The 16,492-nt window shown below is 44.3% G+C and overlaps 1 protein-coding gene across 13 annotated transcripts in view; it reads left to right on the forward strand.

Annotated features, from left to right (window-relative positions):
- Positions 1–16,492, forward strand: part of LOC135510445 (basement membrane-specific heparan sulfate proteoglycan core protein-like) — a 93,419-nt gene that overhangs the window by 24,631 nt on the left and 52,296 nt on the right. For 11 of the 13 annotated variants that reach the window (XM_064931375.1, XM_064931373.1, XM_064931374.1 and 8 more), the window contains 2 exons: positions 10,497–10,772; positions 11,426–11,710. In XM_064931375.1, the coding sequence (XP_064787447.1) occupies positions 10,497–10,772; positions 11,426–11,710 (561 nt within the window). The remainder of the gene's footprint in view (positions 1–10,496; positions 10,773–11,425; positions 11,711–16,492) is intronic. The other 2 variants (XM_064931368.1, XM_064931371.1) reach the window with 2 other exon arrangements.

Genomic DNA, 16,492 nt, shown 5'->3' on the forward strand with positions numbered 1-16,492 from the left:
CTGTACCCTACTCTATTGTACTGTAACCTACTCTATTGTACTGTACCCTACTCTAGTGTACTGTACCCTACTCTATTGTACTGTACCCTACTGAACTGTACTCTACTGTACTCTACTGAACTGTACCCTACTCTATTGTACTGTGCTCTACTGAACTGTACCTTACTGAACTGTACCCTACTCTATTGTGCTGTACTCTAATGAACTGTTCCCTACTCTATTGTACTGTACTCTACTGAACTGTACCCTACTCTAGTGTACTGTACCCTACTCTATTGTACTGTACCCTACTGAACTGTACCTTACTGAACTGTACCCTACTCTATTGTACTGTACTCTACTGAACTGTACCCTACTCTAGTGTACTGTAATCTACTCTATTGTACTGTACTCTACTGAACTATACTCTACTGTACTCTACTGAACTGTACCCTACTCTATTGTACTGTGCTCTACTGAACTGTACCTTACTGAACTGTACCCTACTTTATTGTACTGTACTCTACTGAACTGTACCGTACTTTATTGTACTGTACTCTACTTAACTGTGTAGCGGTATTTATTAGAGAGGGGTAAAGAAAGATTTTGTTCGGGCGCCAGGCAGGTATTAACCATGCCGAAAGGAAAAGAGTAGAATAGAGAGAGTACCACTACCAGACCCACACACATCAGCAGAAGAGACTGCCTAGAGTGTAGCCTGTTTACCAGATAGCCAGTGGAGAGAAAAGAGAATACACACCATATAAAACCCACATCACAGCACAGGGGTAACCCCAACAAGAATACCTCATACAATAATACTAATACTAATAATGGCAGAGCAATTAAACAGTAACTTCATACAAGAACGAACCCAGTCATCAACAGAGGATTTGCAATAATCTGTATTATTTTCTAGTGGATGAGTGCAGAGGGTATGAATGTGGGGGTGTTCATCGACACAACAAAGGCCTTAAAAATGTCCACAGTCTTCTCGGCCACATGTCATTAGTACACCTCACCTCAATACAGTTCACATAACAATACACAACTTGCAAGCAACCTCCCTTTTAACTAAAATGTCCATCAAAATACTTCTGGCAGGGCAATAATAGTCCAGCTCTAATGAACTTCAATGGGAAGTGCATTTGAAAAATAGAGAGTCTGTTGCAGGGTAAAGCACTGGAACGAGAGGGAAGAGAAAGAGAGAGAAAAAGAGAAATCTTAGCTGTGGTCTTCAGGCCTGCCGGTGTACGGTCTGACTGTCCGATGGTTTGTTGGTTTGTATGGTAAAGCTTCGCAACAATGTTGCTACTAATCCATGCGATCCATAACGGGCGCGGTCCCAAACAAAAACAACCACGATCTAAAGCGATCACACCGATGATTGAGTTAAATACTTTATAAACTACAAACGCTGAAAAACAAAAACAAAACTTCTGCAGCACAGCACACACAATCAAACTGTCGCGCCAGCCAAGAGCCCCTCCCCAAAGAGCTGAATGAGCTCTCTTTATCTCCTCCTTCCTTAGTGCTCATGCGCTCTTAAAGTGGCAGTGCACGGTGAAGGCTCCGAGCAGATTTCGCCACACTCCTCCCCCCATGAAAAAACAAAGCCTGTAGAATCAGAGAGGACGCAGGCTTTGACAGGTTCATGTTCCTGCTACACAAAACCAGGGAAGTCCTCATCATCAGAGTCCTCCACGAAGAGGTCCTGCAGGTGTTGCTTTTGTCTGCGATCCAGCTCTTCTGCCGTAGGGTAGCAGGGCTTTAGGTCAACAACATGCACTGTCCTGACATCTTCCCCAGTGTCCTCCAAACAGACCAAGTAGTTCACTGGTCCCAACTGCTGCACTACACGGTATGGACCTTTCCATCTCGAAGCTAGCTTGGCAGTGAACTTCTTAGATGCCTTTGACAGATGATGTGAACGTACCCAGACACGAGACTGGGGTGGAAAACACACGTCTCGTCTGTGTTTGTCATAGTTTCTCAGCTGTCGTTGTTTGGCTTTGGTTTTGCTGGCCTCCACTCTGGCTAGCAAGGTGTGGTGGTGTTGTATGGCATCAAACGCTGGGCAGTCAGGTGAAACATTCGAACTTTGCAAGACCCTGTCCATCGGACCTTTTAGTGGTCTTCCCAGGTGGAGTTCGGCAGGAGTGACCCCAGAAGTCTCCTGCACGGCAGAGTTCAGTGCAAAGCGAAATTCTGGAAGATGCTGATCCCAACTTGTGTGCTGATCCCCCACGAATGAAGCAATCATCCCCTTCAGGGTTCGGTTTACCCTCTCGGTCAGGTTGGTCTGAGGATGATAGGCTGTGGTCAACTTGGCAATTACACCCCAGTAGGTACAGAGCTCTTTGTAGATTCCTGATATGAACTGCGGACCTCGGTCAGATAGGATTTGGTCTGGAATCCCGAATCTGGTAAAAACCTCCCTTCTCAGAATTAGAGCAATGGCTGATGCAGTGGCTTTGCGGAGGGGAAACAACTCCACCCAGTGTGTGTAGTAGTCCACTACCACCAATAAAAATTCATTCCGTGTCCCCGGCTGGGAGGAAAAGGTCCCATGAGGTCAATTCCCAACATTTCATTTGGATGGTTCACCACGGTCTGCTGCATTTTCCCGGCAGGTCTGCCAATGTCTGGTTTGTATTTCTGGCAGACTTCACACTGCTGTACAAACTTCCGGGTATCAACCCACATGCCTGGCCAGTAAACCACCTCTTGTAGTCTTCGATAAGTTTTAAAAACTCCAAGATGGCCACTCATGGGATTGGCATGATAAGCTTGGATTATCTGGTCACACAATGTAGAGGGAATGAAGACGCGATAATGGGTGCTGTGTATTCCATCTCCTCTTGGAGTTTTTCGATACACTTTATCCTGAATTATGCTATACTTATCATTGAAGCGACTCTTGGTGTCTTCTTCAGACAGACTCTTGTGGATCACCATTATGGCAGCATCCTTCTGCTGTGCTCTCCATACACTCTCATCATCCAGAGAAAGGAATCATCCAGACATTTAGCGGTAGCATAAGTACTGCACAAGGGAGGACAAACATTGGCAGTCTCTGTCATCCGAGAAAGGGCATCTGGTACAACGTTCAGTTTTCCTTTGCGATACTCAATGATGAAGTCAAACTTCTGCAGTCTGATAGACCAGCGAATAAGGCGGCTGTTGGTCTTGCCTGATGCCAGAACCCACTGCAGAGCAGCATGGTCTGTGACAACGGTGAAGATCTTTGCCTCCAAGTAGTAGCTCCATTTCTCCAAAGCCCAGACCACAGCGAGGCACTCCCTTTCAGTCGTTGAATAATTCCTCTCGGCTGAATTAAGGGTGCGACTTGCATAGGCAAGAACTTCTTCTGTTCCAAGTCCTGTTTGTTGAGCCAAGACTGCTCCAAGTCCTGTTTGACTTGCATCCGTGTACACAATGAAATGAGCATTCAGGTTAGGATGTCCAAGCACTGGAGGAGTAATTAGACTGTTTTTGAGTGCTTCAAATGCACTTTGGCATGCAGGGGTCCATTGGAATTTCACACCTTTCTTCTTAAGGTGGTTGAGGGTTCAGCTACCTTTGAAAAGTCAGGCACAAACCTGTGGTACCATCCAGCCATGCCCAGAAACCGCTGAACAGCCTTGAGGGATGTGGGAATTGGGAATTCCTGCACGGCTGCAACTTTGGCTGGATCTGCATGGATACCTTCAGCATTAACCACATGACCAAGGAACTTGAGTTCTGGCAGACAGAAACGACACTTCTTCAAGTTCAAGGTCAAACCTGCAGCCTTTAGTCTGTCGAAGACGGACTGAATGTCTTGCAGATGATCCGCGACAGAGGAGGAGTAGATTATGATGTCATCCAGATACACAAGACAATTTCTACCCCTCAGATCTCCCAGGACAGTCTCCATCAACCTTTGGAAGGTTGCTGGAGCATTCTTCAAACCAAAAGGCATGACTTTGAAGGAGTACAAACCAGCAGGGGTGACAAAGGCAGTCTTGTCCTGACTAGCGGGATCCATTGACACCTGCCAATAGCCACTGTTCAGATCCAGATTACTAAAGATGGATGTTCCTGCCAGAGATTCCAGTATGTCATTTATGTTTGGTAGAGGGTAGGCATCGCTTTCTGTTATGGCATTCGGCTTCCTGTAGTCCACACAGAATCGATATCCACCATCTTTCTTAGGAATCAGGACAACCGGAGAAGCCCATCCGGAAAAAGAAGGTTCCACAATTCCATTCTCCAACATGCTTTTGAGCTGTTCATTGAGAATTGCCAGTTTGGCAGGGGACAGCCTGTAGGGACGCTGCTTAATGGGGACCTCATGCCGGGTATAGATTTTGTGTTTGTAGACGGTTGTACGGCCGAGTGTAAGAGTACAAACCTCACTGTTCATGTCCAACATCTGGGAGAGCTGCCACCTTTCATCATCTGACAGACATGCCTGTTCCACTGCTTGTTTGATGTAGAAATCCGCATCAGGTTTGTTTTTGCTCTCGGATAGAAGGGGGGGTACGGCGGTAATCAGGGTGATAGTTGGGTTCTCGGACTTCACTGGTGGAACATGTTTTTGTCTTTGTCCGATGACTTGACCTTGTCTGGACTCTGCATAATGTAACAGGCTCCAGCCTGAAATCAGTGCATTACCAGGTTGAAATGGATGAGGCTGAGAATAGTCAGTGTGCAGCCGATAGGAGGGTTCAGACATCGAGATGGTCAGTCCACTGAAGAACAGGAAGTCTAGGCCAAGGACTACAGCAAATGCAAGGCTTGAATCTGCAAGAATAGCCACAGGAAGGTTAATAGTCTCACCATGCAGTTTTATTATTATACTAATCCAGCCCAAGGGGTGGTAGGTTCTCCATTGGCCAAGTACAATGGTCCCTCCTCCCATGTTTGTAGCTCCTCATGAGGTAATGCCATGTTCTGCCACAGGGCCTCTTGCATCAGGGTGTAAGATGCCCCTGTGTCGATTATGGCCTTCCCTCTCCAGTTCCTAACAGTCAGAGGAACCAATAGTTGTTGCGGAATAGGAATAAGACTGCTAGCTGTGCAGTCTAAAGGCTTCATGGTGGGCATTAAGGCTGTCCCAATTGTATGCAAGCCACCACGCCTGTCTAGACATTTAGTCTTCGGTGCTTTCTGACCTTTTCCTGAATCCTGACGCTGGACATAGAGCGGGCAAGAATCTGGAGGATGTTGGACTTTACACCTCCAACACACTACTGGACATTTGTCCTTGATCTTGGGTACAAATATCTGAGAGGGTTTAGCCCCAGGAGAGTTATGGGTATACTGGGATGAGGGAACAGGGTTTTTAGTTTGGAGGTGGTGCTTCCAGTCCTTCTCAAACTGAGTCCCAAGACGCACCAGATCATCCACGTTCTGCACACGTTCTCGAAGTTGACTAGCAAGGCGGGGAACCATGTTCTTAAGAAGGAGTTTGACCATCTCCTGCTCAGTAATGTCAGCCTTCCATCTCCTACATAGAACTCGATAGGAGAAGGCAAAGTCCCGTATTGGCTCTGCTTCACCCTGGACTCTGTTACGAACACGTTCCGCCAGTTCATCCACATAGTCCTCTGAGAGGAAGGCTAAGAGGAATATATTTTGAAACTCCTCCCAGGTTGACACATGTTCACGGGCTATCTCCCACCAGTCTCTTGCTGTACCATGAAGAACACTGCGGAGGGTAGCAAGAACCTCCAAGTCAGTAAGGGGCCGGATAGAAAGAAAATCATTACACTTAGATAAGAAAAACAGTGGATCAACATCATCTTCTGGGCTGCCAAAAGTGGGGAAAAGTAGTTTGATAGGGAGGGAGCGCTCTAGAGGAGGCATGACAGTGGCAGCGGGAGTTCTGTTGTTTAACAGTATCTTCAGAGGGGTTTTTGTAATACTACCTGTTCCTATTCCCTTACTGGCCAAGCCAGTGGCAGAGGTAAAACCTGAGGGAGGTGCAGAAGATTTGTCCAGAAGGGAAAAGCACTGCATTACCTCCTGGTGCAGCTCTTCCAGTTGAAGGTCTATGGCCTTCTGTGCTTTTTCCATCTCATTAACAGTGTCCTTTTGAGTCTGTTCAATCAAAAATCGTAGTTCCCCTGTGAGAGAGTTCTTCATGTCCTCCATAACTTCCTTCAGATAAGAACACACTCCCTTCACAACAGAGGCTGACTCCTCTGCTCTCTGTTTTTGTTCCTCCTCAAGAAAGATTATGACTTGATGATGGTTAGTTTCCATTTGTGTTTTGAACCGGTGCAGTTTTCCTTGAATATCCTGTTTCAGAGAATCTTGTAAATATTTCTGTCTCTGAACAATTTGTTGTTGGTTTTCCTCCATTTGACAGGGAAGGTAATCCAACCTCCGCTGCACATCTGTCTGATGAGCCTCCACACATTCACTGAGTTTGCGAATGGCATTCTCCTGCATTGTCAAACTATGATTGGTGTGTGTCCATTGATGTTCCAGTTGTCCAGTGATCACAGAGACACCTCTCCCAGTCTCTCTGGACAGGGTAACCGGAAGGGTTTGAGGGGAGGGTAATGGTGGAGATGTTATAGGTGAACCAGAAGCCTGGGGATTAGGGTCAGTGCTATCCAACTCCATTAGTCCATCAAGTCCTTCCACAATGAAAGAATCCCGAACATGATTACCATCAGGTGTGTCCACATTGACACAGTATGGGGTTCCAACAAAAGACATGATTCAACCTTGTGTGGATGGTGTCATAAGTGTTTCTCTTCAAGTCCCTGTTTGGGCGCCAATTCTGTAGCGGTATTTATTAGAGAGGGGTAAAGAAAGATTTTGTTCGGGCGCCAGGCAGGTATTAACCATGCCGAAAGGAAAAGAGTAGAATAGAGAGAGTACCACTACCAGACCCACACACATCAGCAGAAGAGACTGCCTAGAGTGTAGCCTGTTTACCAGATAGCCAGTGGAGAGAAAAGAGAATACACACCATATAAAACCCACATCACAGCACAGGGGTAACCCCAACAAGAATACCTCATACAATAATACTAATACTAATAATGGCAGAGCAATTAAACAGTAACTTCATACAAGAACGAACCCAGTCATCAACAGAGGATTTGCAATAATCTGTATTATTTTCTAGTGGATGAGTGCAGAGGGTATGAATGTGGGGGGTGTTCATCGACACAACAAAGGCCTTAAAAATGTCCACAGTCTTCTCGGCCACATGTCATTAGTACACCTCACCTCAATACAGTTCACATAACAATACACAACTTGCAAGCAACCTCCCTTTTAACTAAAATGTCCATCAAAATACTTCTGGCAGGGCAATAATAGTCCAGCTCTAATGAACTTCAATGGGAAGTGCATTTGAAAAATAGAGAGTCTGTTGCAGGGTAAAGCACTGGAACGAGAGGGAAGAGAAAGAGAGAGAAAAAGAGAAATCTTAGCTGTGGTCTTCAGGCCTGCCGGTGTACGGTCTGACTGTCCGATGGTTTGTTGGTTTGTATGGTAAAGCTTCGCAACAATGTTGCTACTAATCCATGCGATCCATAACGGGCGCGGTCCCAAACAAAAACAACCACGATCTAAAGCGATCACACCGATGTTTGAGTTAAATACTTTATAAACTACAAACGCTGAAAAACAAAAACAAAACTTCTGCAGCACAGCACACACAATCAAACTGTCGCGCCAGCCAAGAGCCCCTCCCCAAAGAGCTGAATGAGCTCTCTTTATCTCCTCCTTCCTTAGTGCTCATGCGCTCTTAAAGTGGCAGTGCACGGTGAAGGCTCCGAGCAGATTTCGCCACAACTGTACCCTACTCTATTGTACTGTACTCTACTGAACTGTACCCTACTGTGCTGTACTGAACTGTACCCTACCCTAGAGTACTGTACTCTACTGAACTGTACCCTACTCTACTGTACTGTACTCTACTGATCTGTACCCTACTCTATTGTACTGTACTCTACTGAACTGTACCCTACTCTACTGTACCCTACTCTACTGAACTGTACCCTACTGTACTGTGTTCTACTGAACTGTACCCTACCCTTCTGTACTGTACTGTGCTCTACTGAACTGTACCCTACTCTATTGTACTGTGCTCTACTGAACTGTACCCTACTCTATTGTATTGTGCTCTACTGAACTGTACCCTACTCTATTGTACTGTACTGAACTGTACCCTACTGTACTGTACTCAACTGAACTGTACCCTACTCTACTGAACTGTACACTACCCTACTGTACTGTACTGTGCTCTACTGAACTGTACCCTACCCTACTGTACTGTGCTCTACTGAACTGTACCCTACTGTACTGTACTGTGCTCTACTGAACTGTACCCTACTGTACTGTGCTCTACTGAACTGTACCCTACTGTACTGTGCTGTACTGAACTGTACCCTACTGTACTGTACTCAACTGAACTGTACCCTACTCTACTGAACTGTACCCTACCCTACTGTACTGTACTGTGCTCTACTGAACTGTACCCTACTGTACTGTACTGTGCTTTACTGAACTGTACCCTACCCTACTGTACTGTGCTCTACTGAACTGTACCCTACTGTACTGTACTGTGCTTTACTGAACTGTACCCCACCCTACTGTACTGTGCTCTACTGAACTGTACCCTACCCTACTCTACTGTACTGTAGTGTGCTCTACTGAATGGTACCCAACCCTACTCTACTGTACTGTACTCTACTGAACAGTACCCTACTCTATTGTACTGTACTGAACTGTACCCTACTCTATTGTACTGTGCTCTACTGAACTGTACCCTACTGTACTGTGCTGTACTGAACTGTACCCTACCCTACTGTACTGTGCTGTACTGAACTGTTCCCTACTCTTATTTTACTGTGCTCAACTGAACTGTTCCCTCATCTACTGAACTGTACCCTACTCTATTGTATTGGTTATCTTATGCTTGTGTGCAGCTTCTCTTCCATGGAAACCCATATCATGAAGCTCCCGACTAGACCCTACTCTATTGTACTGTGCTCAACTGAATTGTACCCTACTCTATTGTACTGTACAACACTGTACTGAACCCTACTCTATTGTACTGTGCTCTTCTGAACTGTATTCTTCTGTACTCTAATTGAATGTTTTGCACTGTGCTCTACTTAACTGTACCCTACTCTATTGTGCTGTACTCTACTGAACTGTACCCTACTCTATTGTACTGTACTCTACTGAACTGTACCCTACTCTATTGTACTGTGCTCTTCTGAACTGTACTCTACTGTACTCTAATTGACTGTTTTGCACTGTGCTCTACTGAACTGGACCCTACTCTATTGTACTGTAATCTAGTGAACTGGAACATACACTATTGCACTGTGCTCATCTGAATTGTACCCTACCCTATTGTACTGTGCTGAACTGTACTGTACCCTACTCTATATTGCACTGTGCTCAACTGTACTGTACTCTACTCTATTGCACTGTACCCTAATCTACTGAACTGGACCCTACTCTATTGTACTGTACTCCACTGTACTGTACCCTACTCTATTGTACTGTGCTCTTCTGAACGGTACTCTACTCTATTGTACTGCACTCTACTGAACTGTACCCTACTCTACTGTACCCTACTATATTGCACTGTGCTCTACTGAACTATACCCTACTCTATTGTACTGTACTCTAGTGAACTGGAACCTACTATATTGTACTGTGCTCAACTGAATTGTACCCTACTCTATTGTACTCTACTCTACTGAACTGTACTCTACTGTACTCTATTTGAATGGTTTGCACTGTGCTCTACTGAACTTGACCCTACTCTATTGTACTGTACTCTACTGAACTGTACCCTACTCTATTGTACTGTACTCTACTGAACTGTACCCTACTCTATTGTACTGTGCTCCACTGTACTGTACCCTACTCTATTGTACTGTGCTCTTCTGAACTGTACTCTACTCTATTGTACTGCACTCTACTGAACTGTACCCTACTCTACTGTACCCTACTATATTGCACTGTGCTCTACTGAACTATACCCTACTCTATTGTACTGTACTCTAGTGAACTGGAACCTACTATATTGTACTGTGCTCAACTGAATTGTACCCTACTCTATTGTACTCTACTCTACTGAACTGTACTCTACTGTACTCTATTTGAATGGTTTGCACTGCGCTCTACTGAACTTGACCCTACTCTATTGTACTGTACTCTACTGAACTGTACCCTACTCTATTGTACTGTACTCTACTGAACTGTACCCTACTCTATTTTACTGTGCTCCACTGTACTGTTACTGCCAAAGTTCTGCCAATGTTTGTCTATGGAGATTGCATGGCTGTGTCCTTGATTTTATACACATGTCAGCAACGGGTGTGGCTGGAAAAGCCGAATCCACTAATTTGAAAGGGGGTCCACATACTTTTGCATATATAGTTTATATGTCTAAAATAATAGTTACCGTACTACTTACTGAAGTCAGATCATACTTTGGAAAGATTGTTGCTCTGACTGCATTTGTCTTCATATAACTGTTTCCACAGCTCTGCCCACGGCCTCATTGAAGATAGTCACTCCACAGGGTCTCCTCTACCCTGGAGAGACAGTCACTCTGCAGTGTGACATATCAGACTACACAGACTGGACGTACTACTGGTTCAGAGACACCCATCACCTTCCCAGTCAGACCAGTAAAGCCATAGATATCACCATCCCCATCACTCAGACTGGTCAGGTTGGTCAGTACAGATGTGAGGGGCTGAGGACAGATCGGCCACAGAGATCACAACCCAGTGATGTCGTCACCATCAGTGTCACTGGTAAGTTCACTATAGTCTGTATCACTATAACAGGTAAATTTGAAACAGATACTCATGTATCCAAGCTGTATCCAGTTTGGAACGCATTAGTTTGTGTTTCAACTGAGGACAGACAATTTTTCTTGTGTGGCCTACCACATTGCAGCCGTTGTTGCTCCTAGATTTATCCACTTCACAATAACAGCACTTACAGTTGACTACAGTTAGCTCTATCATGGCAGAAATCTGACAAACTGAGTTGTTAGACAGGTGGCATCCTATTACGGTGTCACATTGAAAGTCACTGAGCTCTTCAGTAAGGCCATTCTACTGCCAATGTTTGTCCATGGAGATTGCATGGCTGTGTGCTTGATTTTATACACACGTCAGCAACGGGTGTGGCCGAACAAGCCGAAGCCACTAATTTGAAAGGGTGTCCACATACTTTTGCCTATATAGTTTATATGTCTAAAATAATAGTTACTGTACTACTTACTGAAGTCAGATCCTACTTTGGAAAGATTGTTGCTCTGACTGCATTTGTCTTTATATAAATTTATGTAAATTCTAACTGAATTGAGTCAACATATGTAAAATATACTTTTATCACAATGTTACAGCATCAGCTGAATTACCAGACAGGTATCCAGATGTTTTGTGCATTATTTTCACAGCTCTTCCCAAAACAACTCTGACTGTGATGCCAAACCCTGCATACACTGGAGAGACAGTTACTCTGAAGTGTTCAGTTGGGTCTGACAGTAGATGGAACTATCAGAGGTACAAAGACTGGAATTATAATGTCGTATCCGAGTCTGTCAGACACACTATAACAGGAGACACTCACACCATCAGTAGAGCTGCTGAGTCTGACCAGGGTCTCTACTGGTGTGAAGGGAGCAGAGTGTCTCGACCCACATCTTCACAACCAAGTGATTCTGTCACTCTCACTATAAAAGGTGAGATACTTTGTGTTTTTGTCATAAAGATGGACACTATTTATATTGTGTTAGAATTCTCAGTTAAAGTGTTGGGACAGTGTTGGTACAGTGTTGGTACAGTGTTGGGACAGTGTTGGGAGAGTGTTGGGACAGTGTTGGTACAGTGTTGGGACAGTGTTGGTACAGTGTTGGGACAGTGTTGGGACAGTGTTGGTACAGTGTTGGGACAGTGTTGGTAAAGTGTTGGTACAGTGTTGGTACAGTTTTGGTAGTGTTGGGACAGTGTTGTGACAGTGTTGGTACAGTGTTGGTACAGTGTTGGGACAGTGTTGGTACAGTGTTGGGACAGTGTTGGGACAGTGTTGGTAAAGTGTTGGTACAGTGTTGGTACAGTTTTGGTACAGTTTTGGTACAGTGTTGGGACAGTGTTGGTACAGTGTTGGTACAGTGTTGGTACAGTATTGGTACAGTTTTGGTACAGTGTTGGTACAGTGTTGGGACAGTGTTGGTACAGTGTTGGTACAGTGTTGGTACAGTGTTGGGACAGTGTTGGTACAGTGTTGGGACAGTGTTGGTACAGTGTTGGGACAGTGTTGGTAAAGTGTTGGTACAGTGTTGGTACAGTTTTGGTACAGTTTTGGTACAGTGTTGGGACAGTGTTGGTACAGTGTTGGGACAGTGTTGGTACAGTGTTGGTACAGTTTTGGTACAGTGTTGGTACAGTGTTGGGACAGTGTTGGTACAGTGTTGGTACAGTGTTGGGACAGTGTTGGTACAGTGTTGGGACAGTGTTGGTAAAGTGTTGGTACAGTGTTGGTACAGTGTTGGTACAGTTTTGGTAGTGTTGGGACAGTGTTGGGACAGTGTTGGTACAGTGTTGGTACAGTGTTGGTACAGTGTTGGGACAGTGTTGGTACAGTGTTGGTACAGTGTTGGTACAGTTTTGGTACAGTTTTGGTAGTGTTGGGACAGTGTTGGTACAGTGTTGGTACAGTGTTGGTACAGTGTTGGTACAGTGTTGTTAGTGTTGGGACAGTGTTGGTACAGTGTTGGGACAGTGTTGGTACAGTTTTGGTACAGTGTTGGTACAGTGTTGGTACAGTGTTGTGACAGTGTTGGTACAGTGTTGGTACAGTGTTGGGACAGTATTGTTCTGTGATGTCTCTAATCTCCAAATCAATAACAAACATATTGTTAATTAGTTTATTACAGAGTAATTGTTTATACACATTCTGTATTTATATTGAGAGGAGTCTGTCCCAAACACTGACTCCTGAACTTCATGTTTAAACATAAAGGAAAACATTTATATAGAGGTTTCATCTTTGTATCTGTGCCATTATGGTGTCTGTTTCAACACGGGCAGCACATCTACATGTTAATGTTGCATGTGCCATGATCTACCAACTGAGTTACAGAGGACCACCATGTGGGAAGTGGACACTTCAGGAAGAAGAGTAGAGTTTTGAGATGAATAGACAACAGGGGGGTTCCAACCCTCCAAGACCCCAAACATTGAGATACATTTGGCCAAAATACTACTGATACTATATACTACTCTACTGTACCCTGCTCTATTGTAGTGTGCTCTACTGAACTGCACCCTACTCTACCTTACCCTACTCTACTGTTCCCTACTCTACTGAACTGTACCCCACTCTCTTGTACTGTGCTCTACTGAACTGTACCCTACTCTATTGTACTGTACTCTACTGAACTGTACCCTACTCTATTGTACTGTACTCTGCTGAACTGTACCTTACTGAACTGTACACTACTCTATTATACTGTACTCTACTGAACTGTACCCTACTCTATTGTACTGTACTCTACTGAACTGTACTCTACTGAACTGTACCCTACTCTATTGTACTGTACTCTACTGAACTGTACTCTTCTGAACTGTACCCTACTCTATTGTACTGTGCTCTACTGAACTGTACCTTACTGAACTGTACACTACTCTATTGTACTGTACTCTACTGAACTGTACCCTACTCTATTGTACTGTACTCTACTGAACTGTACCCTACTCTATTGTACTGTACTCTACTGAACTGTACCCTACTCTAGTGGACTGTACCCTACTCTATTGTACTGTACTCTACGGAACTGTACCCTACTCTATTGTACTGTACTCTACTGAACTGTACCTTACTGAACTGTACCCTACTCTATTGTACTGTACTCTACTGAACTGTACCCTACTCTATTATACTGTAACCTACTCTGTGTACTGTACCCTACTCTATTGTACTGTACCCTACTGAACTGTACCCTACTCTACTGAACTGTACTCTACTGTACTGTGCTCTACTGAACTGTACCCTACTCTACTGTACTCTACTGAACTGCACCCTATTCTACTGTACTCTACTGAACTGTACCCTACTCTATTGTACTGTGCTCTACTGTACTGTACCTTACTGAACTGTACCCTACTCTATTGTACTGTACTCTACTGAACTGTACCTTACTGAACTGTACCCTACTCTATTGTACTGTACTCTACTGAACTGTTCCCTACTCTATTGTACTGTACTCTACTGAACTGTACCCTACTCTAGTGTACTGTACTCTACTGAACTGTACCCTACTCTATTGTACTGTACTCTACTGAACTGTGCCCTACTCTAGTGTACTGTACCCTACTCTATTGTACTGTACTCTACTGAACTATACTCTACTGTACTCTACTGAACTGTACCCTACTCTATTGTACTGTATTCTACTGAACTGTACCTTACTGAACTCTACCCTACTCTATTGTACTGTACTCTTCTGAACTGTTCCCTACTCTATTGTACTGTACTCTACTGAACTGTACCCTACTCTAGTGTACTGTACTCTACTGAACTGTACCCTACTCTATTGTACTGTACTCTACTGAACTGTGCCCTACTCTAGTGTACTGTACCCTACTCTATTGTACTGTACTCCACTGAACTATACTCTACTGTGCTCTACTGAACTGTACCTTACTGAACTGTACCCTACTTTATTGTACTGTACTCTACTGAACTGTACCGTACTCTATTGTACTGTACTCTACTGAACTGTAACCTACTCTATTGTACTGTGCTCTACTGAACTGTACCCTACTCTACTGTACTATACTTAACTGTACCCTACTCTACTGTACCCTACTATATTGCACTGTGCTCTACTGAACTATACCCTACTCTATTGTACTGTCCTCTCCTTTTCTCTACCCTACTCTAGTGTACTGTACCCTACTCTATTGTACTGTACTCTACTGAACTGCACTCTACTGTACTCTACAGAACTGTACCCTACTGTTCTGTGACCTACTGAACTGTACCCTACTCTATATTACTGTACTCTACTGAACTGTACCCTACTCTAGTGTAATGTACCCTTCTCTATTGTACTGTACTCTACTGAACTGTACTCTACTGTACTGTGCTCTACTGAACTGTACCCTACTCTACTGTACTCTACTGAACTGCACCCTACTCTACTGTACTTTACTTAACTGTACCCTACTCTACTGTACTCTACTGAACTGTACCCTACCCTACTGTACTGTACTGTTCTGTGCTCTTCTGTACTGTACCCTACCCTGCTGTACTGTGCTCTACTGAACTGTACCCTACCCTACTGTACTGTACTGTGCTCTACTGAACTGCACCCTACTCTATTGTACTGTGCTCTACTGAACTGTACCCTACTCTATTGCACTGTGCTCTACTGAACTGTACCCTACTGTACTGTGCTGTACTGTGCTCTACTGAACTGTACCCTACTGTACTGTGCTCTACTGAACTGTACCCTACTCTATTGTACTGTGCTCTACTGAACTGTACCCTACTGTACTGTACTGTACTGTGCTCTACTGAACTGTACCCTACTGTACTGTACTCTATTGAACTGTACCCTAACCTACTGTACTGTACTGTGCTCTTCTCTACTGTACCCTACTCCTTTTTTCATTGTGCTCTACTCAACTGTACGCTACTCTCTTTTACTGTACTCTACTGAACTGCACCCTACTGTACTGTGGTCTACTGTGCTCTACTGAACTGTACCCTACTGTACTGTGCTCTACTGAACTGTACCCTACCCTACTCTACTTTACTGTGCTCTACTGAACTGTACCCTACTCTACTGTACTCTACTGAACTGTACTGTACTGTGCTTTACTGAACTGTACCCTACCCTACTGTACTGTACTGTGCTCTACTGAACTGTACCCCACCCTACTGTACTGTGCTCTACTGAACTGTACCCTACTGTACTGTACTGTGCTCTACTGAACTGTACCCTACCCTGCTCTACTGTACTGTACTGTGCTCTACTGAACTGTACCCAACCCTACTCTACTGTACTGTACTCTACTGAACAGTACCCTGCTATATTGTACTGTGCTCTACTGAACTGTACCCTACTCTATTGTACTGTGCTCTACTGAACTGTACAATACTCTACTGTACTCTACTGAACTGTACCCTACTCTACTGTACTGTACTGAACTGTACCCTACTCTACTGTATGGTGCTCTACTGAACCGTACCCTACCCTACTGTACTGTACTGTGCTCTACTGAACTGTACCCTGCTATATTGTACTGTGCTCTACTGAACTGTACCCTACTCTATAGTACTGTACTCTACTGAACTGTACCCTACTCTACTGTACTGTACTGAACTGTACCCTACTCTACTGTACTGTACTGAACTGTACCCTACTCTACTGTACTCTACTGAACTGTACCCTACTGTACCCTACCCTACTGTACTGTACTGTACTGTGCTCTTCTGTACTGTACCCTACCTATTT

The sequence above is a fragment of the Oncorhynchus masou genome, chromosome 23, assembly GCF_036934945.1.
Source record: "Oncorhynchus masou masou isolate Uvic2021 chromosome 23, UVic_Omas_1.1, whole genome shotgun sequence".
NCBI classification, from domain to species: domain Eukaryota; kingdom Metazoa; phylum Chordata; class Actinopteri; order Salmoniformes; family Salmonidae; genus Oncorhynchus; species Oncorhynchus masou.